This window comes from Equus przewalskii, chromosome 9 (genome assembly GCF_037783145.1).
Source record: "Equus przewalskii isolate Varuska chromosome 9, EquPr2, whole genome shotgun sequence".
Classification (NCBI taxonomy): Eukaryota; Metazoa; Chordata; class Mammalia; order Perissodactyla; family Equidae; genus Equus; species Equus przewalskii.
Genome location: NC_091839.1, coordinates 22,653,758 through 22,679,871, shown reverse-complemented (window position 1 = coordinate 22,679,871; position 26,114 = coordinate 22,653,758). Strand labels below are relative to the sequence as shown.

General features: G+C 56.5%; 2 protein-coding genes across 3 annotated transcripts; one reads left to right on the top strand and one right to left on the bottom strand.

Annotated features, from left to right (window-relative positions):
- Positions 1-959: 959 nt before the first annotated feature.
- PRPF31 (pre-mRNA processing factor 31) lies at positions 960-16,810 on the bottom strand. Of its 2 annotated transcripts, XM_070633374.1 has the most exons (14): positions 16,680-16,810; positions 14,205-14,389; positions 14,038-14,098; positions 11,817-11,900; positions 11,093-11,190; positions 10,043-10,149; positions 8,835-9,004; positions 6,605-6,762; positions 5,271-5,360; positions 3,460-3,587; positions 3,292-3,364; positions 2,730-2,858; positions 2,542-2,640; positions 960-1,362 (listed from the first exon to the last, which is right to left on the bottom strand). In XM_070633374.1, the coding sequence occupies exons 2-14, from the start codon at positions 14,379-14,381 to the stop codon at positions 1,237-1,239; spliced, it is 1,500 nt and encodes a 499-aa protein (XP_070489475.1). In that variant the 5' UTR covers positions 14,382-14,389; positions 16,680-16,810; the 3' UTR covers positions 960-1,236. The 2 variants fall into 2 exon arrangements, with proteins under 2 accessions (XP_070489475.1, XP_070489476.1); XM_070633375.1 differs by lacking the exon at positions 3,460-3,587.
- A 215-nt stretch (positions 16,811-17,025) lies between these two features.
- On the top strand, positions 17,026-26,114 carry TFPT (TCF3 fusion partner). Its single transcript, XM_070633399.1, has 6 exons — positions 17,026-17,259; positions 17,516-17,774; positions 20,966-21,036; positions 25,222-25,291; positions 25,372-25,590; positions 25,967-26,114. Exons 1-6 carry the CDS (start codon positions 17,237-17,239, stop codon positions 26,084-26,086), a joined length of 762 nt encoding a protein of 253 aa, XP_070489500.1. The 5' UTR covers positions 17,026-17,236; the 3' UTR covers positions 26,087-26,114.

Genomic DNA, 26,114 nt, shown 5'->3' with positions numbered 1-26,114 from the left:
GCTGACAAGGGGAGGCCCAGAGAGAGGAACAGACAGAGGGAGAGCTCAGGTGGGACCCAGTGAGCCAGAGAGAGACCCAAGGAGAGAGCTTGAGCTGGAGGGAGTGCCCTCCCACAGGGCGGGTTCTTTTCTGTGCACCTGCCTCCTGAGTAACTAAGAGAAGCAGTGACCACGCAGCTAAGTGACCTGGGCTTCCTCCTTGGTGTCACTGTGAAGCCCAGCTCTGAGCAGAGTAGATGGGCCCCTGGCGGCACTCTTCCTCAATTAACCCCTGTAGGGTAACCAGGGTCTCGTGTTATGTGCGGGGACTGTGCACGCTGTTCCCCTGCAGATGGCCTCTCCCCCAGCTGTCTGCGGGCCACATGCGCCTCAGCCTGCACCTCTCAGCCACAGGGAAGGAGGCCCTGGCTGAGCCCCACTTCCAGGACAGACCGGGGCCTCCTCTCGCTAACCTGGCAGGATCTTTTACAGCAACGAGTCCCCACCAGGGCAGGGAGCCCGTCACCTCCGACCCAGTCGGGGCTCGGCGCGCCAGGGGGAATGGGGGCACAGAGCAAACACTGGATAGCAGTAACGACAGTGCCCAGTCCCCGGCCCTGATGGTGAGCCCCATGCTAGGTGCCTCCTGGGCATCTTTCACGTCCTCACAGGCGCCTCGTGGTCTAAGTTTGGAGGCTTGGGAAGGGGAGGCCACGCGCCTAGGAAGCCACGACCACTCAGGCATCAGCTGCGTGGCAGGCTGGGCTTTCAGCAGCCACATTGCTTGGGTGTCAACGACTGCTGTTCTCCGAGGGGCCTGGAGACAGAGAGGGCTCTTCTCTTCCTGGGGTCCCGTGATGAGGGAATGACAGGGTCCCCCGGATACCACCTGGAAGGGGAGCACAAACTCTGTCCCCCAAACCTGGTAGCTCTCGTCCTCCAGTCACCTGGGTATTTGACAATCACTCCCCAAGAACAGATACTAATAGTGTGATTTAATTACACTTTTTCCAAAACTATCTCCTTTCCCAGTTAAAATAAAAAAGATGAGGTGTGAAGAAGACACGCTGCCCCCCGAAGGAGGTGGCAACCTTGGTGCTAGGGGGCCGGGCCTCCTCCCGTGCCTCCTGGACAGTCCTGGCTCTGGGCCGACAGCAGGGTGGCTCTCCGTGCCGGAACCTCCCAGCCCTGACCTGGCCCCTTCAGAATGGCAGGGCCTCGTGTCCCGTCAGTGGGTGGCTGCCCAGCTTGTGGTCCTCAGGTGGACATGATGCCGCTCTTCTCGCCCTTGACCTTGAGGAACTCGGCCATGCTGGAGAAATACTTCTGGTTGGCCTCGGCCACCTTCTTCTCGGCTGCTTGTGGGTTCACAATCTCCAGGCCCTGGACAGATGAGGGAGACGGGATGACGGGGTTGGGAGATGGCCTGGCCCCTAATGACAGCCCCCCTGCCCCAGTAAGAGAAGCTTGAAATGTCAGGGCCCCACAGGCCCTTGTCAATGGTCCTCAGGCTCTAGGTGGACAAGAATACAGGTTTCTAGTCCCCAAATCTCCCCAACGTTGGGAAATTCTGACTCAGTGGGCCCGGAGGCAGGGTGGAGGGGAGGACCTGGGCATCAGAATTTGTAACAAGTTCCCCACCAACATTTGAGAACAGCTGATTCCATTCGGTTTCTGAATAAAGAAACTGAGTCCCTGTGGTATCAACAAATCACACCAACCCCACTGATGACAATGACCAGCTCTGGGAGCCACCACATGGCCAGCCCTGTTCAAAATATCTTAAATTTGGTAATTCTCATCTCCTCGCAGAGGCCTTCCCTGGTGGCTCTCTATCTCCCTTCCTTCCTCCCCGGCACTTTCCACCTCCCAGCACACTGTGTATCTCACTTATTTATCCGTCCCCTGCCGCCCCATGAGCCCCATGAGCCCCATGAGCTCCATGAGGACGAGACTTACTGTCTCGTTTGCAGCTTTAGCCCCAACGCCTACAACAGTGCTCAGCACTCAGCAGGTGCTCAGGAGACACTTGCTGATGGAAAGGAATGAGCTCAATTATTCCTCACGATACCACAGGACACGCTCACCCTGTTTTGTGGGTGAGTAAACGGAGGCACGGACAGATGCAGTGACTCATCCTCGCTCCATCCCGTGCCTCAGTGGCCGGGCTGGGATGAACTATGAACTTTCTTGCATGGGGTCAGAGGTTGCCCCAACCACACCCCCATTTGGAAGGAGAGGAACTGGAGCCTCAGAGAGGAGTTGAGCCTGCTCAAGGTCATGGAGAGGAACTGGTCTCCTGGATTCTACAGCCGGCCCGTGCTCGCGGCTACGACTGTTTCCTGCCTGTCCCTGTTGACTTCACTGGGTGCCAGGGACCACACTATGCTCTCTAGGTGCTTCACCAGGGCGCCGACCGAGACAGCCGTGTGAGGGCTCTATCGTGCGCCTGTTTCACAGGCGAAGCAGCCGAAGCCCAGGTAGGGCAGGGGCTTCCCAAGGGCCACTCAGAGGGCTGGGAGCAGAGCCCCCTGACTGCAGTGGCAGGGGCTGGGCAGGTACCTGGAGCGGGGTGAAGGCCACGCTGGAGGCGGTCCCTGAGGAGCGGTCGCGGATGGTGGACTTCCCGCCGTACACCACGCTCTGCTTCTGCAGGGTCCGCTGTGGGGCGGGGAGAGGAGATCCAGGCTGTGACCTGGGCTCTGTCACCAGCGTGCACCCCTCCTGGCCCACCCAGGCCCGGCCCGTACCTGCAGTGTCTTGGAGATCCTGGCTTTGGTGGCCTCGTTCACCTGCGTCTGCCGCACACGCCCGCTGCCCGACTTGCCCAGGTGGCCCAGGCTGAAGCCCAGGTCCTCCTGGTAGGCATCCTCCTCGATCTGGTGGGATGGGAAGATGTCCTGGGGTTAGCCACCCCCTTGATCAGCTAGAAGCCCAGGACTAGTAGGATGCTGTTCGGATAATGAGACTGGCAGGGTGAGGCCTGGGGAAGCGCAGGATGGCAGGGCAGAATGTAGGAAGAGGAGCGGGGAAGGGCGAGGCAGGGAGGCCTGCAGGGGACTGATCCTGACCCGCCTTTGGTGCCCAGACAAGGACCCCGGGCGCTAAGTGTTGGGTAGACCCCTTTGGGGCTGGCTGGATGGGGAGGGGTGAGACTGGAGGCCAGGAGACCAAGGAGGAGGCTGGGGCGGTGCTCCAGATCTGAGCAAGAGCCAGAGGATGGAGAGGAAGGAAGCAGCAGGGGACAGAGGGGCAGGGCCTGGTGAGGAAGAGGAGCCCCAAGCTTCCACAGCCCGGGGATCGGGGGCTGACCTCTCCAAAGCTCATGCGGTTGGCCTGCTTCCGAATCTCCGTGAGCCCCAGCCGCTCCTTCATCTTGCGGTACCTGGGGACAGGGGACAGGGGCACCCGGGAGTCAGCTGGGAGGGTGTGAGCCTCCTCCCCTCCCTTCTCGCCCCTGCTGGTCCCCAAGGGCCCCACCTGCGGCCGCCTCGCTTCTTGCGCTGCCCGTCGAGGGGGGCGGGCAGCGGCTTCACCTGCTTCACAGGCGGCGGTTCCTGCCACTTGTCGAACTTGCGCTCGATCTCATCCTTCAATTCGTAGCCCACCTGGGCGGGGGGTGGGGGAAGGTGCTGAAGCTGCTCCCGTGGGCAGCAGACATGGGCCCCGCCTGTCTGTCCGTCTGTCCTTCCATCTGCATGAGCGGAGCTCCCACCCTGGGGCTCACTCCTTCCTCCTGGGGCCTCCCCTGCACCTGGGCCCCGAGGATCTTGTCCGCTTTCAGCTCTCCGGGTTTAAGGTCCACCTGCGACCTGATGACCCCCAGACTCGTATCTCAGGCTCAGACTCTCCTCTGAACACTGTGCCCCACAGACAACCGTCTCCTTTACACGGCTGTGAAGAGCCTCAGGTGAGCAGGGCAGCCAGAACTGCGCCCCCTCAGCCTTCTGCCCTAGCTCTCCACAGGTCAGTGACTGGGGCGGCCGAGAGTCAGTCAGCCTCAATTCTGTTGTTTCTCGCACCCTGCAAAACCCACCGGGCTCTGCCTTCAGGCAAGACCCCAAATCAGCCCCCATCTCAGAACCTTTGCTGAAGCCAAGTTCTCCCCACAGCACAGAAGGCTCTACATGATCTTCCCGGGTCCCACCAGCCTCCTCTCTCTGGGCTTGCCACACTTTGGCCCCAGGGCCTTTGCACTGACTGTTCCCGCTCCCTGGACATTCTTCCCCTGGGAACCCATGTGACTCGCTAACTTTACTGAGGTCTACATTAAACCTTCACCTCCTGGGAGAAGCCTTCCCTGAGTTTAACCTCCCTTGCCACTCATGCCCTTCATTTTTCTTCTTAGCATCTATTTACTCAGTACTGCTGAACACACTACAGATTACCTGCTGTTGTCCCCTCGCCCCATCTCTGACTAGAACGTAAATGCCACAGAGGCAGGGCTTTCGTCTGTGCTGTTCACTACTGTACCCCCAGCATCGAGACCAGGGTCAAAGAGAGTGAGAGGGGGCAGAGAAACTGAACCCCTGAACACTGTGCCAGGCTGGGTGCTTGAACACCACTACACAGGACAGAAAACATATCTACAGTCACGGAACAGGTCCGCCAAGGAAGACAGAGATTAACTGATTGTTACTTGAATGAAAACAAGGGCTGGCAGAGGGGACAGATCCAAGTACAGCAGGCAAGTCCGAATCTCTGGTCTTTGTGAATATGTCACCGTTTGTCACATGACAAAAGTGACTCTGCAGATGTGATCAGGTTAAGGACCTTGAGATGGGGAGAGTATCTTAGATTATCAGTGTGGGCCCAGTGTCCTAGCCAGGTCCTTCAAAGAGTCAGAGAAGGAGATGTGAAGACAGGAGCGGAGTCAGAGAGAGATGGGAGATGCTACGCTGCTGGCTTGGAAGATGGAGGAAGGGGCCACAAGCAGGCACCTCTAGAAGCAGGAAGAGGCACAGGCATGGATCCTCCCGTGGAGTCTCCAGAAGGAACGAACTCAGCCAACACTTTGACTTAACCCAGTAAAACCCCTGTGGACTTCTGACCTACAGGACTAAGATGACAAACTCTGGCTGCTTTAAGACACTAGGTGTGTGGTAATTTGCTAAAGCAGCAGCGACAGGACACTGGTATAGCAGGGGAGAGGGAAGCTGGCTTCGCTGGGACCCAGAGACAGACACAGGGCTGTCTGTTAAGGCAGGGCTCCTGTGCGGTGGGTCACCGATGACAGCTCTCCGCCAGACAGACCACAGACCCACATGGACAGACACCCGCCCGCCCCTCACCTTCCCCTCCGTGCTCTCGTGGAAACTGTCCACACGGGCTGCCAGCGTGCACTTGGCAGCCACCAGCCGGGCCGCTTTCCGCCGGAGATCCTGCAGCAATGGAAAGGGAGCGGGGTCAATGAGATCACTGAGAGTTTCCGAAACTCCAGCCCCCACGGTCTCCACTTGTGCCCACCAGCATCTCCGCGTTCGTGCTGTGCGTCCCTAGATGACACAGCCTAGCAGTGAATTATCATCAATGTGTTGTCAACCTACTTTCCAAAAACTTAAACCGGTTTGCCTAGACAACTTAATTGTACTACAGATGAAAGATCATCAAACACTAAAAATAAGTATGTTATTATTAAAATAGAAAATATCCATGTGTGTGTGACTGAAAACCATGTTATATGCCCTGAAAGGAAGGCGGCCCGTGTCCTGGGAAAGACCAAAAAGGTACATGTAAAACCCACGGCCACAGGTCTCAACGCACAATAATAATGATAATAAAGTGAGCAGTGGCTGCATGTAGTGAAGAATTTAACCTTGCCCTGAGAGGTCTAACCTTGGCCCTCGGCCCCTGGGTGGGGACCTTTGGTGGCCTGGGGGCCAGACAGTAACCGTGTGATGTCAGGTGGGTTCTTTGGGTTATGGGCTCTGTCGGCCACCCAGGCAATCCCGTCATGTCCATGTAACTGAGCCCCAGCAGAGACTGAACAGTGAGGCCTGGCTGGTGATTCCCTGTGCACTGTCACATGTGCACGGCTGGAGAGTAACGTGTCCTGACTCCACGGGGACGGGACGACTGGAAGCTCCGTTTGGTATTTCTGGACCCCGCCCCTTGCACTTGCTCCCTCTGCTGATGTTATTGGGTCCTCTCGCTGTGACAAACCATCGCCCTGAGACGATCAGCTCTCAGTGAGTTCCATGAACCCTTCCAGAAGGTCACTACCCCCGAGGGTGGCTTTGGGAACCCCCGGCCTTACACTGCTCATCGGGCGTGAGGCCTGATTTGAAGGGCTTCACGTGGATGAGTTCGGTTCTCCCCGCGTTACAGACGGGCAGGCGGAGGCACAGGGCTCGCGCCTCTTGCCTGAGGTCGCCCAACTGGCAAGTGGTGCTGCCGGAACCCAACCCAGCACCTGCTCCAGCATCTTTGTTCTTCCGCCCTGTGCCACCACGTCCTCCGGGTTCCTGACCACACCGTCAGCTGTGACTGATGGAACGAGGAGTGGGGGGCCACCTGCTCAGGCTCACACAGCCCCTTGAGATAAGGCTATTTCCAATCAGCAGAAGGCTCCGTCCTTGGGGAGCTGGGGGGCCAAAGGCGACGACATGGGGTGAAGGGGGCTCACCGGGGGCAGGGACTGCACGATGTCGCTGTGGTAGATGTAGCCGGTGTGGGGCAGCACGGAGGTGGACGAGAAGCCGGACAGCGTCTTGCGCTGGGCCCCGAGCAGCATGATGTTGCAGGCGGGCATCTTGGAGAGGTTGGTCAGGCCACCGGCCACCCCTGCGGCGGGAGGGAGGGAGAGGGAGGCAGGAGGTGAGAAGAAACACGGGGCGTTTGTCTGGGGGCTCACCGTGTGCTGCACACCTTTACATGAGTTTCCAGCTGGATCCCTGAGGTGGCCCTGCCAGGTTGCGCCGTGTGTCATTTCAGAGGGGAATTGGGAGGAGGCTCAGAGAAGTGAAGCAACTTGCCTGAGGGTGCACAGTGAGCAAGTGGCCCAACAGAAACCTGACCGCAGAGTCTGCAAAGCTGCATGGCCCCTGCCCTGGGGATTGCGACCTGAATGTATTAGAACAGCTTTCACCTCACCAGAGGCACCCTGACAACAGGGCCTGGCTGTGAACACCTCCGGGTTGCCGCGAGCCTGTCTACAGGCACGGGGGAGAGGAAGAGGAGCTGCGGGTGAATACTCCCACCTCTGATGGGGTCTGCTGGGTGCTAAGCCCCGTGCTTGGTGTTTGTAAGGACTACACTGTCTCATCAGACCAACGAATCCTTAAAACAAGCCTCCAGCACCACAGCTGTCATAAGCAGTGAGGGAGCAGAGAAACGGCCCCGCGCAGATGTTCACCATCACCCCGAAACCCGCGCCTACAGCGGCTTACAGAGCCAGAGACTGGGCAGGTACGATTAAACTAAAGATCTCAAAGTGGGGAGATCATCCTGGAGGATCCAGGCAGGCTCAGTTAACCACGAGTCCTCAAAAGTGGAAGAAAAAGGCAGAGTCAGAGTGATGTGAGAAAGGAGACTTTAAAGACTGATGACAGGGACACAAGCCAAGGGATGCAGGCGGCCTCCAGAAGCTGGAAGAGCCACGGGAACAGATTCCTCCCTAGACCTCCAAAATGGAACGCAGGCCTGTCCACACTTGATTTTAGTCCAGTGAGGCCCACGGCGGTTTTTAGTCCAGTGAGGCCCACGGCGGCCCTCTGATCTGCAGAACCGTACAATCCTAAATTGCGTTCTTCATGTTACTTGGTTTGTGGTCATTTGTTAACAGCAGCTGTAGGAAACGAGCACATCCCCCAATCACCACTGGGGAAACTGAGGCACATGAAGTCACTTGCCCAAGGATGTGGGGTCAACGAGGGGAGGAAGCAGGATCCACACCCCGGTTTTTCCTGCCCTGAAACCACTGCCTCTTTCTCCCCTTCCCCCAAGGCTGTGTTATGGGCTGAGGTGTGTCCCCCGAACTTCTTATGTTGGAGTCCTAACCCCCCTGTACCTCAGAATATGACAGTACCTGGACACAAGGTCTTTAAAGAGGTGATTAAAATAAAATGACATCATAGGATAGGCCCTGGTCCATCTGACTGATGGCCTTATAAGAGGGGATTAGGATGCAGATGGAAGAGCATGTGAAGACACAGGGAAGACACCCACACGCAAGCCGGGAGGGAGGCCTCAGAAGGAACCAACCCCGCCAACACCTTGATCTTGGACTTCCAGCCTCCAGGGCTGAGAGAATAAAGCTCGGTTGTTGAAGTCCCTGGTAATTTGTTACAACAGCCCTAGCCAACCAACACAGCTGCTTTACCAAACTCCCCCAGAAGCGTCTGTCCACTTCCAGGGGAGGGGCCAGGAGCCCAAGGGGGTGCTCTGGGGACCCACCCTTTCGTCCTAACACACTGCCAGGACTAGCACCCCGTCTTCAGAGAACACTGAGGCTCAGAGAACCAATTTTACTATTGCCAGGCAGCCCGCGGGTCCGTGGCAGAGCTGGGAGCTGCCGGGACATGCTGGCTGAGGAGCACCAGCCTCCTGGCCTCTCCGCGGGCCCTGCTACCTCTTTCCTTCACAGCCTGTCTGGCCTCGGTTCTCCTGGGGCTCAGGGGCTGACCAGGTCAAGGCCATCATCCTTTCTCGGAGTCTGTGGAAAAAGCAGGCTGGCCAACCTGTGATCTCCAGGAGAGTTGACAGGGAGAGTGCGAGGGGGACATGGTGCTCGGGCTCCGGGGCCAAATCCTGTCTTACAGAAAGCAGATGTGACTCCCCAAGGGCGCATGGCCCATCTGCAGACCCTGGACCATCACTGCCCGGAATGCCCCTCTGCCGTGGTCCCGGGGCCTCACCCATGATCTTGGCGGCCGTGGACGCTCCAATGATGATGGAGAGGTTGGGTGCGATGAAGGACATCCGAGACTCCACGTACTCGTAGATGCGGTGCTTGGAGGCGTTCAGCTCCAGCGCCATGTCGCAGGCCTCCTCCAGCCGCTCCAGCTCCTCCTCCGACAGCTGCTGCCTGCAGGGGTGGGGACGCAGGTGGGACGATGCTGGCCCCTCCTGGGGATCCTGTCTGACTGGCGTGGGAGCCCCCGTGTTCCCAGCTGTGTGTGCACATGCATGTACGTGTGTGCAACTTCAAGACAACCACAAGTCCTGAGGCCCGGAAGCAAGGGCAGCTGGGAATCGTAGTTCTCAGGCAGCGCCACCCTCATCGGCCTGGCGGGGGCCTTGTCCTGCCTACTCTGGTCTCCGGGTGTCATCACAGCCTTCACACCTCTTTCCTCTTCCTGAAATGCTCTCCCCTGAGCCCCCTGTGGCAGCTCCTCCTCAGCCTTCAGGTCTCAGCCTTGCCGGCCCCAATGGCTCCCCTCAGAGGCTGAGTTTCACCTCCTCCTGGAAGCCACCCTGACCTGCTCCAGGTGGGTGCCCCTCCTCCTGCCCCACGCTACTCGGCACTCCCTACGCATCCTGACACTCAGCCTCTGACCCGTGTATGCACCTGCTTCCTCCCAGACAGGAGCTTGAGCGGAGCACGGCCACCTCTGCTTTGCTAGGTTCTGTAAGCCCTGTCCTCAGAACAGCGCCCGCTGCTCCGTCAGCGTTTGTTCAACGAACAGGAAGCCGGCCCTCGGGAGGTCCCCATCCCACAGGACTCTGCTCTGGGCTTTAAAGATGTCCCCTTCTCTTAGGCATGGCACAGGAGCCAGAGGGGTGCAGGGAGACCGAGGGAGCTAAACAAAGCCCCTGCCTTCACAGATGCTTTCCTTCTAGCCAGGGGACGACACACCAGAGATAAACACCTCTAATCACGGGCTCGCCCTCTGCCTCAGCCTTCAAGACTACAGGCTACTGGTCGGGGAAGGCTGCTTCCTGACTGGGGATGCCCGAGTCCAGTATGGTGCCTGGCTCGCAGGAAGTGCTGATCAAACGTGTGGAATTGAAATGAACTGTCTGCCTTAGGCTGACATCTGTACCACTGGGACCCTAAGATCATCGTCTGCTGTTAGTTGGGCCTGAGGTGGGCCACAGCGCCCTCTCCCTGCTATGTACGCACCCCTGGGTGGTGGAGGCGGTGACGCTAACGACCATGATGGTGGCGTTGGTCAGAATCTGCTGCAGGTTCTCATTGTTCTTGCACTTGTCCAGGCTGTTGCCCAGCTCCTGCGGGTAAGAAGGCAAGAGCGGGCAGGCAGAGGCTCAGGAAGGCTCTGGACTCTCTCTCGCTCCTGCACCCACTCAGGGCTCTTCTGGGGACACTGGTCTGTACAAAGTGGTCACTTTGAATGTCACTGCTCAAAGGGTCAGCCCTGCCTGCCTGTGGTGGCTGATCTGGAAACAGACCCAAGCGAATGGACAGCCACAGAGGACCCACTGCCTCGACAGGCCTGCTGACCACACGGACATCCCCTGCTGCCTCCTCACCTTCTCCTGGAGTCACACGGGAGCCTCCTTGCTGGTGTCCCACCTTCACTTGCGCCTGACCCCCCCCCCCGGGCTTTCCCATAAGACCCAGAGCCTTAGAGGTCAGATGTGAGCGACCCCTCGGCTCCTCTCCTCACTCCCCTTCTCGTTTCTTGAAGGCACCAGGGCTCATTACCACTTGCGGAGTCTTAGCATTTAGGATTCTTCCCCCAAATCTCTGTGTGGCTGCCCCTCTGTCAGCCTTCAGATCAGCTCAAACACCAGCTGCTCCAACCACCACCGGAGGAGTGCTAGAGGGCACCCCCTCATCTCCCTCTCTTGCTTGCTTGGCCTCAACAAGCTGAGGCCCCTCTCAGGAGACCCAGGTGGGGAAGGAGAGGGAGTGGAGGGTGGGGCGGGAGCCGTGAGGATGTTCTTTCTGGGCTCCATCTCTCCCACGCTGGGTAGACCCTTCTCCACTATCTCCAGACTCCGAGAGGGAGCAGAAAGCAGCCGGAGCCTCCAGCTCGCTCACTCCAGTTCATTCACCTGCTCGCTGTGCCCACCTGTCTCGAGCCAAAAGCCGAGCAATGGGAGCCTTTCCCATTAGCCTAGGGGTCCGACAGCAGGGCCCTGCCCGCCTTCACACGAGCGGCGTGGAGAAGCCTCCGTTCTTCCCAGGCACCCACGTGTCTCCACTTGCCTTGACGGTGCGGATGTAATCCAGGGCGTTGGGGACCAGGGACTCCAGCTCGGGGAATCGCTTCGAGTACTTATCCCGGATGAACTTATGGATGATGTCTGAGGAGAACAGAGACGGGAGTGTCTGATGAGGGGCAGGCAGAGTCTTGCCCCAGCAGCCGTTTCCCCTCTTCCTTTAGTAACCAAACCACCGAGCTTTAGCTGGGTGCACGGACACCCGCCATGAGGGCTCCGTTTCCTGGCTGCCCTTACTCCTGGATGAGGCCACATGAGTTGGTTCTGGTCTACAGGATGTGAGCTGAGGTGACATGTGCAACTCTCACGTCACCCCCTTGAAGAGAACTGTGCCCTCCTCTTCTCTCCCCCGTTTTGCTGGTGGGGATGTGGGGGTGATGGCTGGTGGAGGGCAGTCACCTTGCACCATGAAACAGGCGGCAGATCAACAAGACAGAAAGAGCCTGGGCACCAGAGGCTGCTACACCAGGCCTGGACCCCTCATCCAGGCTTTCATACGAGAGGAAAATACACTTCCTTCTTATTTAAGCCACTCTGTTACAGCAGCTGAACGTGGATTCAAACTAATATAAAGGGCTTGGGGGCAGGACCCTGGGAAAGGACAGTGGGGAAGGCAGCCCAGGATCCTGCCTGTCCCTTCCTTGGGGATGGGAGGAGGGTGTGAAGGACACCAGGCAGGGTCATCTCTGCTTGCCCTTCCCAGCACTCACTCAGCTCGTTCTCGATCTCCACAGTTAGGTTGTTGGCATCCACAATGACACGGTATTCAGGGGCCGCCTCCACTGGTCCCATCACTGTGCAGGTAAGAAACAGCCTGGTGTGAGCGTGGCTAAGCACCCGCCCCACTGACCCCACACCGTCCCAAGCCCCAGAGCTAGGGGAGGCTGGGGAGGTGCCTGGAGGGGAGCAGGAGGAGGGGCTGAAGAATCAGCGAGAGGAGGGGTTTATGTCTGCAAACTTCCTGCCTCTCTCCTTCCAGGCTGGCCTCCAGGCCAGTCTAGACTTGACCCCATCTCTCCCTGGAACTAAACCCTCCCGGGGCTCCCACGTCCCTAAGGCTAATGGCCAAGCTCCCCTGACTGAGGATGGAAGACCTCCCAGAAGCCCCATGAGGACAAGTACTGTGCCTGTTTCCCACGACTGCACCCTCGGTGCCCAGAATGGCACCCGGCACGTGGGAGTTGCTCTGTGGATATTGGCTGACTCGCCAAATCCAGTCTGGTCTCCCCACCTTCCCAGCCCCATCCTCCCACCACCACGCCCTTGTCTTATTACATTACAGCCATGAAAGACTGATTACAGAGCCCTGAACACTCAGGGCTGCTTCACTGCTCTCGGCCTTTGCACATGCTGTCCCCTTTTCCTGGTGCGTCCCTTTCTAAATTTGTTTCTGGAAAACTTCTCTTCAGGCTTTAACAGTAATAATAATCACAACAGTGATGATGACGGTATTTTCACATGCAGTAGTCGCCAAGGCTGACACACAGAGGACTTACCATGCATCAGACACTGGTCCAAGTGCCCTACAGGTATTAACTTATTTTATCCACATCACCCAGCGAGGTGGGTGTTAAATTAGACCAATTTTGCAGAGAAAGACATGAAAGGACATAGCTTGATGTCACAGAGCCAGCAGATGGCAGACCTCAGATGTTACGCCAGAGCCCGTGTTCTTAACCCTGATGCTCAGATGCCTCTATGTCCTCAAGACTCAGACGGTGCCTGAGTCCTCGCCCACCTCTCAGGAGGGTCAGATGTCTCCTCTGTGCCTTGGGCACTCCTGCCGTGTCCATCAGACACAATTGACATCCAGTTCTGAGACATTTTGTGTCCACCTTCCCCACTAGACACTGGGTGGATTGGGTCATCAGGAAATGTCACTTTTATGGCTCCCCACGGCACTCTCCCCAGCCTGACATTCGAAACCCTGCCAGATCTGGCACCTTCTTCGGCCTCCCTGTCACTCCGGATGCTCGAGGCTTTGCACAGGCAGCTCTCTTTCCCTGGGCACATGCCCCCCTGTTCTCAGCCTGGTGTGTGTATTCATGCTTCAAGCTCCAGTTCAGGTATCAGTGCTTCCCTGACCCCTGAGGCAGGGTCGGCGGGCCCTCCTGCAGCTCCAGAGTGTCCTGAGCTCCCTCCATCCCAGGGGCACCACCCGCCACTAACTGTCTGGGACCTGGCCTGTTGGCTCCACCACACCCTCTGCATTCTGAGAGCAGGGACCACGGCTGAGCCCACAAGGGCCTGGCCCCCAGGGTGCCTCAAGAACACTTTAAAGAAGGAAGGAATGAGTGCGGCTCCCTGACACTGCTCTGACCACACCACTCCTGCGCCCGACAGCTCCCGTGGCTTCCTGCTGTGGACAACTGCATCTGAGAGCCCAGCCTTAACAGGATCATCCTCTTGGAGGTGAACATTCTAGAGATAACCCAGAGCTCCCCACAGTTGGAAGTGAGAAGAAACCTCAGGTGAGGCTTTAGTAATTGTGTGTTTTTATGGTTACTTTCTATGCAGCAAACGATATCAGCTTTCCATTCACAGCAGCGACAACTCTCCTTCTTAGGTAAATTGAAGGAAAAAAGCACATTGATTCAAAGAAAACGTGAACTAAGTAATAAGACAAGTGGTTTACAGACGTGGCAAAACCCCTGGAACTGGTCACATGACTCACTGCCGTTTGGGATGCTGTGAGACAAGTCCCATCACAATTAGTGAGGGCTCAGCACAGAGCAAGAACTCGAGGAGTGTCGGCTTTATAATGCAATGTCATTTTAGCCGGAGAAGGGGACTGGGTTGGGATGGAAGAGGAGAAGCTCTGGAAAAGGCTGAGAGACAGACCCAACTTCCAAGGCTGCAGCAGCAAAGAGCCCAGGAGCCTGGCCGGAGAAGAGCGGGGCAGGCGAGGGCGTGTGGGAGGGGAGAAGGTACCTTCCGAGGCTTTGGCTTGCTTGCTGATATACTCCTCGATCTTCATCATGATCTCAGCAAACTGTTCGGGAAGGACAGGGGAGTGAGAACCCAGCACTCTTCAGAAAGAAGAGCCATTTCTTCTTCTCATTGCCCCTCCTGGGGGCTCCCATTGACAACCCGCTCACCATCTTGCTGTCCCATAGCTTGGCAATGCTCTTGACCGAATCCCCGGAAAGATCCAGCTGCGTCTCCTCCTGCACGTCCTCGATCGCCGGCTCCTCTTCTTCTTCGCCATAGCTTCCTCCTTCCTCCTCTTCTGCCGCCTCCTCAAGGTCAGCCAGGAGCTCGTCTGCCAGAGACATCCCGAGGCCTGTGGGGAGGGAGAGCAGGGTTCCCCCTCAGTACCGGGAGGGGTTTCTCCCCCGGGAGGCCCCGGTCCTCCCTGATCAACCCTACGGGGCGTGCAGGCTCCTTAAGGACAGCTATTGTCATTTGATTTCTTCTCCACCTCCTAACTGTGCCTGGCACACAATAGGTGCTCAATGAAAACCTCCTGAGTGAATCCATGAAGAAACCTCCCAGAACCAGAAGGTCTCCAGGCGTCACTCACACCACCTACCTTTCTCACACCCACTTCAGTGGACAAGAAACAGCATGCGCCTCTCGCCACCACCTTGCTAAGACTTAAAAGATATACCCTCCCCTTGATGAGATGTGACCTCTCCTCACATCCCTTTTTTTCTCTGTAACAGAGGCCCCTCCTCCCTAGTTGTTGGGCCCCAAATGGGTGAGAGACATCCTAAAATACTGATCTCCACAGCCATCAGGGCAACCAGGCGGGGCCTAAGTCTTGGGCCCCAAGCCAATCACCTCTGGCCACGAGCAGCCTCCTCATCTACCCCAGGGGTTGTACAAATATTAGCATCTTCTGGGAGACCCGTGGAGTGGCAAAGGCTGGGAAGCACAACTCAACAGGGTACAAGCCCCACCACTCCATCCCCTCACTGCTTTTTTTTTTTTAAATAAGAAACTTCTCCCTTTTCCTGTTTCTGTTCCTCTCCCCATAAAACAAATCCCCTTTCTCATTCCTTTCCCTTCCATACCACGCTCCTCTAATGTATAAAAACAGAGGCTGCCTCCAGAGGCTAAGGGGGTGACATAACCAAGTGAGGCACGGCTGGTCAGCAGGGAGGAGTGGAGCCTGGAGAACTCGTGAATCAGGCCCAATGGAAAGGAGTAGCCAGTGCCCGGCTTCAGACTCGCCTTGCCAGTGGGAATGTGGGCTCCACGTTGCCAGGTTTTCTCAATTTTTTCAAGAGAAGTAAGAAATTCAGAATTTTTATGTGGAATCTCTTGGTTTGAAAAGTTTCCTTTTTATTATTTAAATGAGCAATTTAAATAACACCCAGAACAAAACAAACCACCACGACACAGACCAAACCAAACAGATTACAGGACAGAGTGGGCCCTTGTGCTGCCAGTTTGAGACCCCTGGATGTCCAGTTGTCTCTACGAGATCAATCTCCACTCATATCCTCCTCTCTCCCGAAGATGCAATGTCCCCTTTATATCACACAGCTTTTCCTCATAAATGCACCTACCTTACCTCACACAGATCTTTCTCTAAAACTCTCCTCTTTCTCTGAATAGAGGAACTCTTCCTTTTTCACAGAACATAAATCGCTCCCCATATATAAGACTCCAGTATCTCTTCATACGCTCTCTCTTCAGTTCCCCCACTAAACTATAAGCAAAACTAGGGACCACATCTGTCTGTTCACTGCTATACGCCCACCAGCTAACGGAACATCTAGCACACAGTAGACATTCAAGAAACATTGGGGAAATGAACAATGTTATCTAATACTTACACCCACCACATTATAGTTCCCTTTCTCCAGGTCTCTGAATGTGTTTTTTTTTTTTCATCCCTCAGGGTAGCGTCATAAATATGCCTCAGATCATGGATCTTCTCTGACCCCTAGACTAATCCTGCCCCACTGTTAGACACCTTACGAGCCACTGAGTTTGCCTCAACCCCTAAGATCCTCTACTTTTCTAACATTTTGTTTAATGCCCATCTTCCCCATTAAGCTAAATTTTCTGTAACAACAGGGACCGTGTCCGTTTTGTTCGTTGCTCCCTATCCCCAGCGCGGCCCCTTGGCACGGAGTGGGCACGATGACCTCGCTTGATTCCGGCCAACCTCTCCAGCCGCACCTCCGCCACTGTCCCCCTTGTCGGCGGCTCCTTCTCACATACCCTTCGCTTGCCAACTGCTTCCCTCCCTCTTTCCTGGCTCCACACCGCCTCAGCCTTCAGGCCTCATCTCATATCGCAGATCCCCGACCCACGCACCCCGCTCCAGACGACACGGGGTGCTCGGTGCACACCCCCGCAGGCCCTGCGTGCACCCGAAGGCGCTTCACGCATTTCTGACTCTTTAGGTAAGTAATTACTTGACTAAGGCACCAGGCGAAGCGCGAAGGGGAGAGGGAACAATTTTTGCTCTTGCCATGTCCCCAGAGCCCCGACACGGCAGGAGCATATAAGATCTCTGCGGAGTCAGTCTACGAAAGCCCGCCTTCCTCCCTCCGCACTGCCTCCCCCAGACGCGGGAACCCGGCCTCCAGCCCTTCCCTTGTCTCCATCACACTCACCTCTTCGTTCTTCGCACCACCGTTTCTAAGAAACCAGCTTCCCTACAGCAGTCGACGCTCACGGATGACGTCTCACATTCGCGCCGTTACGCAGGCAAAGCCGCACTCTGATTGGTCCTCGCCCCGCGACGTTCCTGGCCGCGTTTGGAACAACAACTTTATTAGCACATGCCGCTAGGCTGAGAAGGGGTGAGCCGCAGAAGGGAGAAGGGGCTCACTCGGCTCACGGTCTTCCGAGGACTGAGCCTGCCAAGTGGCGAATCGCCGTAGTCGGACGACAGGGTGTTGAGACAAGAATAAAGACGGGGAAAACTCGGACGACGGGTGAAGGCGTTCGACGAGAAAGCAAGGCCTTTAAGCCGGGACTCGGGGTGGAGGGAGAGGGGGAGGGGAGCGGGCTGGAAATTGGGAACTACAACTCCCAGAAGGCCGAGCGGCTAAGTCCCTTATCTCTTGGCCGTGAAGACTGATGGGACAAGTAGTTTTGCTAACGACTTAACCTAGAGCTTCTCGAAGTTGTAAGTTCTGAAGTCTGGGGCGCCCGGAGCGGAAGAGCGATGGAACTGGAGCAGAGAGAGGGGTGAGTGGCTTTGGGGAAAACTACAAATCCCAAAAGACATTGCGGCTGCAGAGTGTGCAGGTATCCGCGCTTTTACCCTGAGGGCTGATGGGGATTGTAGTTCATGCAACTGCTTTGGCTTAGAACTGTTTTTAGGGACTGGGGTCTGTACTCGAGCAGCCTAGGGGAGGGGGCTGGGGGCCTGGACTCCTGGGTCTGAGGGAGGAGGAGCTGGGGGCCAGGAGTTCAGGGTCCCTGAGCCCCCCTGACCCTACAGGACCATGGCAGCCGTGGGTTTTGAAGAATTCTCAGCGCCGCCAGGCTCGGAGTTGGCGCTGCCTCCGCTGTTCGGTGGCCACATCCTGGAGAGCGAGCTTGAGACAGAAGTGGAGTTTGTGTCCGGCGGTCTTGGCGGCTCGGGGCTCCGAGAGCGGGACGAAGAGGAGGAGGCAGCCCGGGGCCGGCGGCGCCGCCAGCGGGAACTAAATCGCAGGAAGTATCAGGCGCTGGGCCGGCGCTGCCGGGAGATCGAGCAGGTAGGTGAGTGCGGATTGCCCCGTTTTAGGGTCCCCTGGCCTAAATGACCACCCCTTCCCAGCCTCCGCCGGTCCACCTGCCCAGCCATCCCTGACTAGGTGAAGGGATCTTTCCTTCATTTTGCACCTGTTATGTGTCAGGCACGGTGCGGGGCACGGGGAGTCTCCTCTAGGAGCTTCCCAGCCCAGGTCGGCTGGCTGATGTCTCACAGGTGCCCCTCATGCTCCCCACTGATCGGGCTCTTCTGGTCTCCCATAGCCCTGACGTCAGGCACTCCTCCCGTCTTGTCCCTTCTGCCTGTCACATCTGCCTGGATCTTGCTCATCCCCTCCATCCCCAGGGCCCGTGCCCCAGACTCAGCCTCTCTCAGCTGAATCACTGCTTTAGGCTCCTTGATGAGAATGAGGATGGAGCCATAGGCAGGGCCCAGATCCTGAAAGGCCGCGAACACCAGGGCAAGAAGTGTGAATTTTTTTTTTCACAGTGGGAGAGAGCTATTGAAAGGTTTCAAACAGGGGAGGGACCAGGTCAGAGCTGGGTGTTTGAAAGACTCTCTGAATTTGGTTGTATTAGTTTCCTAGGCCCTCTGTAACCAAGTGCCACAAACTGGGTGGCAGAATAATAGAAATGTGTTGTCTCACAGTCCTGGAGGCTGAAGTCCGAGATCCAGGTGTCACCAGGGTTGGTTCCTCTGAGGCTGTGCAGGAGAATCTGTTCCAGGCCTCTTCTCTAGCTTCTGGTGGTTTGCTGGCAATGTTTGGTGTTCCCTGACTTCTAGATGTCTGCCTTCATCTTCATGTGGCATTTTCCTGTGTGTGTCTGTGTCCTAACCAATTTCTTTCTTTTTTTCTGATGAGGAAGATTGGCCCTGAGCAAACATCTGTTGCCAATCTTCCTCTTTTTGCTTGAGAAAGATTGTCCTTGAGCTACCAACTGTGCCACTCTTCCTCTATATTGTACGTGGGACACCGCCACAGTATGGCTTGACCAGCGGTCTAGGTCCTCACCCAGGATCTGAACCTGTGAACTGGGGGCTGCTGAAGTGGAGAGTGCATACTTAATCACTATACCACTGGGCTGGCCCCTCAATTTCTCCTTTTTATAAGGACACCAGTCACATTGGATTAGGATCCCTAATCACCTCATTTAGCTTGTTTACCTCTGTGAAGACCCTATTTCCAGATAAGGTCACATTCTGAGGCCCTGGGGGTTAGGACTCCAACACGCCTGTTTTGGGGGACACCATTCAACCCATAACAGTGGTGTCGGGGAGCTCTGGGAAGGGGGAGGCTAGGCTGGTGTAGTGGTCCAGGCGGGAGAGGATGAGGCCTGAGCTGGGGTAGGAGTCAAGGCCATGAAGAGGAGGGGGCGAGGCAGAGAAATGATAAAGAAGCAATGTTTGAGTCGAGTTTTAGGATAAGCGGGAGCGGGTCAGACTGACTGGAGGCAGAGGCGCACGCGGGACTCTGGGCAGCAGGAGCCTCACTCAGGCCTGGAGGGGTGTTTGGTTGGATGGGCGATGCTGGAGAGGGCCAGAGGGGAGATGGCCTTGAATGCCAGGCTGAGGGCAGTGGGAGCAGTGGAGCGCTCGGAGCAGGGTCAGCTCCGGGTCTAAATTATATTCCCCTGAAGCTGCACCAAGCCGCACCTCTGCATACCCTGTGGCCCGCAGTGCCAGCCCTCCATATGTAGCCAGCAGAAACAGTGACAGTTACCAGGGTGTTCGTAGCAGTGCTATTTGTAACCTAGTTTTACATACGTGTGTATGTGTACATATAAAGTAGACATTACAGAGGTAACTCAGAGCTATTGTACATAAACCAGATACGGTGTCTCTCTTCCCATATAGCCTTTGCCTCGGCTGCATCCTTCAGCTCTCCCCCCTCCCTTCCTCCCTCCAGGACCACTCCTCTCTGTCCTCTTCTCCTCTGGTGTTTTCAAGACTCCTCACGTGAATCCCTCTGTCCACCGTTAGCAATAATATTTCATCCCGGGCATTCTGTGCTCGCAGGGTCTTTCAGTGCAAGGGAGGTGCCGTCACAGCCGCCGTGTGCCAGGCCTGCCCTCGGGGTTTTGCGCAAAGGATGTCTCAGAATTTTCATCCCTGCTCCCCCCACCCGCTGAGCAGCGGTATTCCGAGCCCTGTTTAACAGATGGATTTGGGGCCCAGAGGGACTCGATCGTCCGCTCGAAGGAGCTGGCATTTGAGTGCCCTTAGCCCACCCCCTAGGAATAGGTTCTGTTATTATTCCCATTTTACAGATGCAGAAACCTGAGGCTCAGAGAGGTTGAGTAACTTGCCCAAGCTCACACAGCTGAGAAGCAGCAAGCTGGGATTCCAGCCCAGGTCTGTCTGACTCAGGAGCAGTACACACTTTAGCCACTGTGTTAAGCCTCTGCTTGGGCTTAGTCACCTCTCTCCCACCCCGTGTCTAGGCTGGGGTCCTGAGACGCTGTGCAGTGCCTGTTCCCTTAGCCTGGACTCCTTTCCTCCTGGCTTGTTGCTCATTTGTCTCCACGTCGTCGTTCAGGTCTTGGCCCACACGTCTTCTCTGACAGCCCTAACTGAAGTAGCCACCTCCTGCCCTGCTCCCCAGCACGGGGGCCTGCTTGGCGTCCGCCCACACATTATCACTGTGTGACATTGCTTGTTCAGAGATGTGACAGAGCACCCTCCCCTGCAGGCTCTGCTCATGGCACGGGGATACGGGCACAAATCCCCATCCTTTGGGAGCTTATGTTCTGGTGGGGAGACAGGGAGCAAAACAAGTAAATAGCATGGAAGGCAATGATGAGCGTTGTAAGGAAAGATGAAGCTGAGGAGCGCGGCTGGGTGGGCGGGGTTCTGGCGTGGGCATGGGGGGGTGTTGCAGTTCAGGGGGAGGTGAGTGGATGCCCTGCACAGACTTGAGGGAATGAGTGGTGCAGACATGGGGGGCAAGAGTGTGTGGAAACCCCCGGGACAGGAAGGCGCGCAAGGGGTTCGGGCATCGGCTTGGAGGCCAGCGGGTGCAGTGGAGGCGGGAGAGGAGCAGGAAAGGTGGGGAACGGGTGAGGAGGGGGATGTGCAGGAGGCCTCAGAGGCCACGGCTGGTTCCTAGTGCACGGTGGGGGCTGCACTCACCATCTAGGACCGACTGAGCGGGAGCATGAATGGAGCGCTGACGTGTGCCCTCCCACCCCCGCACAGGTGAACGAGCGGGTCCTGAGCAGGCTCCATCAGGTCCAGCGGATAACGCGCAGACTGCAGCAGGAGCGGAGGTAAGCCCTGCCTCGCCCCCTGACCTTCCCACCACCATCCTGTCTGCCCGCCCTACTGGGCCAGGACAAAGCGAGGCTGGACAGGAGGGCCGGGGCTGAGGTAGACAGGGGCCAGAAGTGGGGTTGGGCCTTGCAGGCAAGAGCTGCACCTGAGCCTGGGGGGCCTAGGTGTGCTCACAGACTCAGTTTCAAGCACTGTTTTGCTGTGTGACTCTGAGCAAGCGACATGCCCTCTCTGAGCCCCAGTTTCCTGTCAACAAGAGCAATGCCAAAGTCACGAGGCTGCTGAGGATTAAGTGGGAGCTCCCAGGGGGTGAGCTGAGCTCAGAGCTTCCCTCTGTGCACCTGTGTCACTGTGACTGGGAGGGGCGTGAGCTCTGGGGCCAGCCCGCCCGGGATCTGATGCTGACCCCGCCACTGGCTGTGTCTCCCTCTTCATCTTGTGAGGAAGGGCTCCACAATGCTCAGCCCCTCATTTGGTCCTCAGCCCTCCGCCTCCCTGGCCAGTGGATATGCCTCTGTGAAGCACTTTCTTGGGGTCCAGGTCCCTCACCTTCCTGGGTTTCCCCTGCCCCCTGGCCGTCGGCCACTTCCCTGCCCCATCCTCTTCCTCCCAAACCCTGTCCCCCAGGGCTTGGCCCTAAGTCCTCTTCTGTCCATCTCTGTGCTGTCCAGCACGGTAGCCACAGGTGGCAACTTTCATTGACACATAATTAAAATCCACTGTAACTACATGAATAAATTTAATTAAAACTCATTAAAATGAAGTTGAAAATTCAGTTCCTGAGAGGCTCCCACCACGCAAGCGCTCAGTAGCTGCAGGGGGCAATCTACACTGAAGTCAGCTGAAAGGAAGTGAAATTAGGAATCCAGTTCCTCCGGCACACGAGCCACAGGTGCCACTTTTCGTTTAAATTAACTAACATTAAATGAAATTTAAAATTTCAGTTGCTCAGCTGCACTCGCCGCGTGTGAGGTGCTTCATGGCACAAGAAGTGATGTACACTTAATTTAAAGAGGATGAAGTTAAGAGCTCAGTTCCTCGTCACTCTCGCCACGTGCCAGGTGCCCAGTGGTAGCAGCAGCTGGCCAGTGGCTTTTGCAGTGGTCAGCGCAGGTACGGGACATGTCTGTCCTCACGGGAAGTTCTGGTCAGTGCTGGGGGTGTGCCCCGCCTGCAGAGCTCGTAGCGCTGTGGTTTTAAAGGCCACCTGGCGGCCTCGGACCTCCAGATCCTGTCTGCAGCTGTCCTCGGAGCTCTCTGTTCTCTTTTTTGGCTGCCCGCAGGACGGTGACACTGGCTCTCTGACATGCTTCCAGAACTAACCCTGACTTCCCCCAAGCCTGGCCCCTCCCCCAAGGGCTGGGGATCCTGTGCTGCTTCCTCTTGCCTGCATCTCACCCACCAGAGCTCCTGTCAACTCTACCCTTAAAACCCCGCCCACCCAGCAGCACCTTAAAATATACCAGAACCCCACGTCTTGTCACCTCCACTGCCGCCGAGCTGGGCCCAGGGATGTGACCTCTCACACGATTCCTGCTGTGCTCTGACTCGTCTCCCTGCACCTGCCGTGCCCCTCCAAGTCTGTCACAACGGGGTGGGCCTGGCTGAACCCTTTTGGTCCTATTTGTACCATCAGCCAAGATTGTATTTTACAGCAGGACCCAGTCTAGGGAAGGGGAGGGGTGGCCTTTATGGTGACAACCTCAAAAGGCAGAGGAAGTATCCGCACACGCTAAACTCCCTGTGGATTCGTCAGGGAGTCATGCTTTCTTTTTAATTTATTTTTAATTTTTATTTTTTTTTATGTGAGGAAGATTGGCCCTGAGCTAACATCCATGCCCATCTTCCTCTATTTTATGTGGGATGCTGCCACAGCCTGGCTTGACGAGCTAGGTCTGCGCCCAGGATCCAAACCTGCGAACCCCAAGCCGCCAAAGCAGTGTGTGTGAACTTAACCACTATGCCAACGGGCCAGCCCCTGGAGACGCCTTCTGAGCTCTGTGTCTGGAGCCCAGCTCTGTGGGTCTCAGTGTGTGGGCCCTGGACATCGAGCCTCAGACCTCTGGGAATTGTCACAATGCAAGTTCTGGGCCTCTCGCCAGACCATCAGAAACATGGAGGGTGGTCGAGTGGTCCTTTTAAAATGTAAGACACGCCACCATGGAAAACAGTATGGCAGCTCCCCCAGATTTTTAAATATAGAATTACCGTGTGACCCAGCAATTCCACTTCTGGGTACATACCGAAAAGAACTGAAAGCAGGGACATGAGCAGATAGTTGTAACCTCATGTTCATAGCAGTGTTATTTGCAAAAGCCAAAAGGTGGCAGCAACCCAGGCAGCCATGGATGGAGGAACGGATAAACAATGTGGTGTATGCATATGCTGGCATATTATCCAGCCTTAGGAAGGAAGGAGGTTCTGACACATGCTACACCATGGCTCAATCTTGAAGCATTATGTGAAGTGAAATAAGCCCGTCACCAAAGGTCCAATACTGTGTGATTCCACTCGCCTGAGGTTCTCAGGGTAGTCAGAGTCATGGAGACGGGAAGCGGAGTGGTGGCTGACTGGGCCGGGGAGTTGTTGTTTATGGGGACAGAGTTTGCAAGATGAAGAGAATTCTAGAGACGGATGGTGGTGATGGTTGCACAACCACGTGAATGTACTTAATGCCACCGCGCTGTACATTTAAAAATGGTTAAAGTGGTAAATTTCATGTTATTTATCGCAATTTTAAAAAATACGTCATTTTTTTCAAAAGTTAGAATAAAATGTAAGATAGACCAAGTCACTTCTCTGCTCAAAACCCTGCAGGGGTCCCACCTGACTCCGAGTTAACGTCCTTAAACAGCCACCCAGGCCCTGCATCAAACGGCCCATCACACCTGCCTGCTTGCTCTACCTAGAACACACCAGACACCTTCCCACCTCAGGCCCTTTGCACTTGCTGTTTCTCCTGCCAGAAAGGTTCTTCTGCCACTCCCTCACCTTCTCAGTGAGGCCTCCCCCACCGTCCTTTTGAAGTCCCAATCAGGTATCATCTGCCTCTTTCCGCCTCTCTGACCCATTGTGGTTTGTTGATTTGCTGATTGTCTGTCTCCCTGCGAGACTCTGAGTTCCAAGAGCCCAGGGACCTTCGTTCTGTTCCCTGACACATGACCAGCTCCTGGAACACTGCCTGGGACAGGGCAGGGCATGATGCATACTCGAGAAGGAGTGAGACTGTGCGTGTAAAATGCTCTGCCCAGGAACTGGCTCACAGGTAGCATTCAATCAATCAGAGCTTTAAAAAAAAAAAAAGCTTTTAGAAGCAGGGACAGGAAAGAAGAGAAGGCCGCAGGGTGGTCTGCACCTGCCTCTCAGTTTTTACAGGCCGGCCAGTGACACAGTGGTTAAGTTTGTGTGCTCTGCTTCAGCGGCCTGGGGATCGCCAGTTCGGATCCTGGGTGTGGACCTAACACGACTCGTCAAGCCATGCTGTGGTGGCATCCCACATAGAACTAGAAGGACTTAAAAAAATCGAGAAAGGGGCTGGCCCCGTGGCCGAGTGGTTGAGTTCGCGCGCTCCGCTGCAGGCGGCCCAGTGTTTCGTTGGTTCGAATCCTGGGCGCGGACATGGCACTGCTCATCAGACCACACTGAGGCAGCGTCCCACGTGCCACAACTAGAAGGACCCACAACGAAGAATATACAACTATGTACCTGGGGGCTTTGGGGAGAAAAAGGAAAAAAATAAAATCTTTAAAAAAAAAAAATCAAGAAAGATTGGCAACAGATATTAGCTCAGGACCAATATTCCTCACCAAAAAAAAAAAAAAAAAAAAGGCATACCTTTTGGGAAAAAAATGACAACTTACGCTTGAATGTTTACTAAGCCGATACCCGTTGAGTACTTGAAAGCGATCATCTAGCTGCAGTGTCACTCCCAGCACTCCACTTAGTCGGAGTCATCATCTCCTGTTGGCCGGGCAGGAAACCGAGGCACAGAGAGGTCACCTTGTCTTGCCTAAAGTCCCACCGGCTGGTCCAGTGCTTGGCACCCAGGTCTCAGACTTGGGAGCTCTGAAGCTTCTGGGTCGAGGGCACCTTGGCTTCACAGTCAGAGCTGGGCTGTCGGGTGCCCCTTTCCCCAGCCGCCAGAACAGACTTATTCCACTGGCGGTTCTCTCTGGGCGCAGGTTTCTCATGAGAGTGCTGGACTCCTACGGCGATGACTACAGGGCCGGCCAGTTCACCATTGTGCTGGAGGTGAGCGCGGGGTCTCCGGGGGGCTGGGCAAACCGGGAGCCCAGGACCCAGCCTTCACCCGCCCCCTCACCTCCCGCCAGGACGAGGGCAGCCAGGGCACAGATGCCCCCACCCCGGGCAACGCCGAGAACGAGCCTCCAGAGAAAGAGGGGCTGTCCCCGCCCAGAAGGACGCCCGCACCCCCAGAACCCAGCAGCCCAGCCCCGGGTGAGGGGCCCAGCGGGCGGAAGAGGCGGCGAGCGCCCCGGGATGGACGCCGAGCAGGAGCCGCGCTGACGCCAGAACTGGCCCCGGTGCAGGTGGGAGAGCCAGGGGCGCAGGGACCGGGCAGGGCAGGACCAGGACCCCTAGGGGCTGGGTTGGTGGGGAGGGGAGAGCTACAGAAAGGACGGGGAGCAGGAGGGGTTGTAGGGGGTCGGGGTTGGGTGGGGAAGGAGAATGAGCTGGAAAAAGTGGGGCAAGGGCTTGGCTGGAGGAGGAAGTTGGAAGCCCTGGAGGAGGTGGTGGGGAGGAAAGATAACGAGAGGCCGGGAGCGGAGGGCCACAAGGTGGGTGACCAGAAGAACCGGACACAGGGGCCCCGGAGGGTTGGCATTTTTCTCGGAGGTGCACAGAGGAAGCCAGAAATGAGGCCCCGGGCCATCTCTACTCACGCCCTCGCCCTTCTCCCCCCAGATCAAGGTCGAGGAAGACTTTGGCTTCGAAGCAGATGAGGCCCTGGATTCCAGTTGGGTTTCTCGGGGCCCAGACAAACTGCTGCCCTACCCCACCCTAGCCAGCCCCCCCTTTGACTGATCCCCCCAATAAACTGAGCCCCACACTC

What these genes read in the sequence shown, in the direction of transcription:
- TFPT (XM_070633399.1), top strand. Translation starts at nt 17,237, where the DNA reads ATGGAACTGGAGCAGAGAGAGGG. An exon ending in GAACTGGAGCAGAGAGAGGG is followed by an intron (nt 17,260 to 17,515) that starts GTGAGTGGCTTT and finishes CTGACCCTACAG; the next exon opens with GACCATGGCAGCCGTGGGTT. An exon ending in GCTGCCGGGAGATCGAGCAG is followed by an intron (nt 17,775 to 20,965) that starts GTAGGTGAGTGC and finishes ACCCCCGCACAG; the next exon opens with GTGAACGAGCGGGTCCTGAG.
- PRPF31 (XM_070633374.1), bottom strand. Translation starts at nt 14,381, where the DNA reads ATGTCTCTGGCAGACGAGCTCCTGGCTGACCTTGAGGAGGCGGCAGAA. An exon ending in CACGGCCGCCAAGATCATGG is followed by an intron (nt 6,763 to 8,834) that starts GTGAGGCCCCGG and finishes CTCCCGCCGCAG; the next exon opens with GGGTGGCCGGTGGCCTGACC. An exon ending in ACCGCATGAGCTTTGGAGAG is followed by an intron (nt 2,859 to 3,291) that starts GTCAGCCCCCGA and finishes CCATCCCACCAG; the next exon opens with ATCGAGGAGGATGCCTACCA.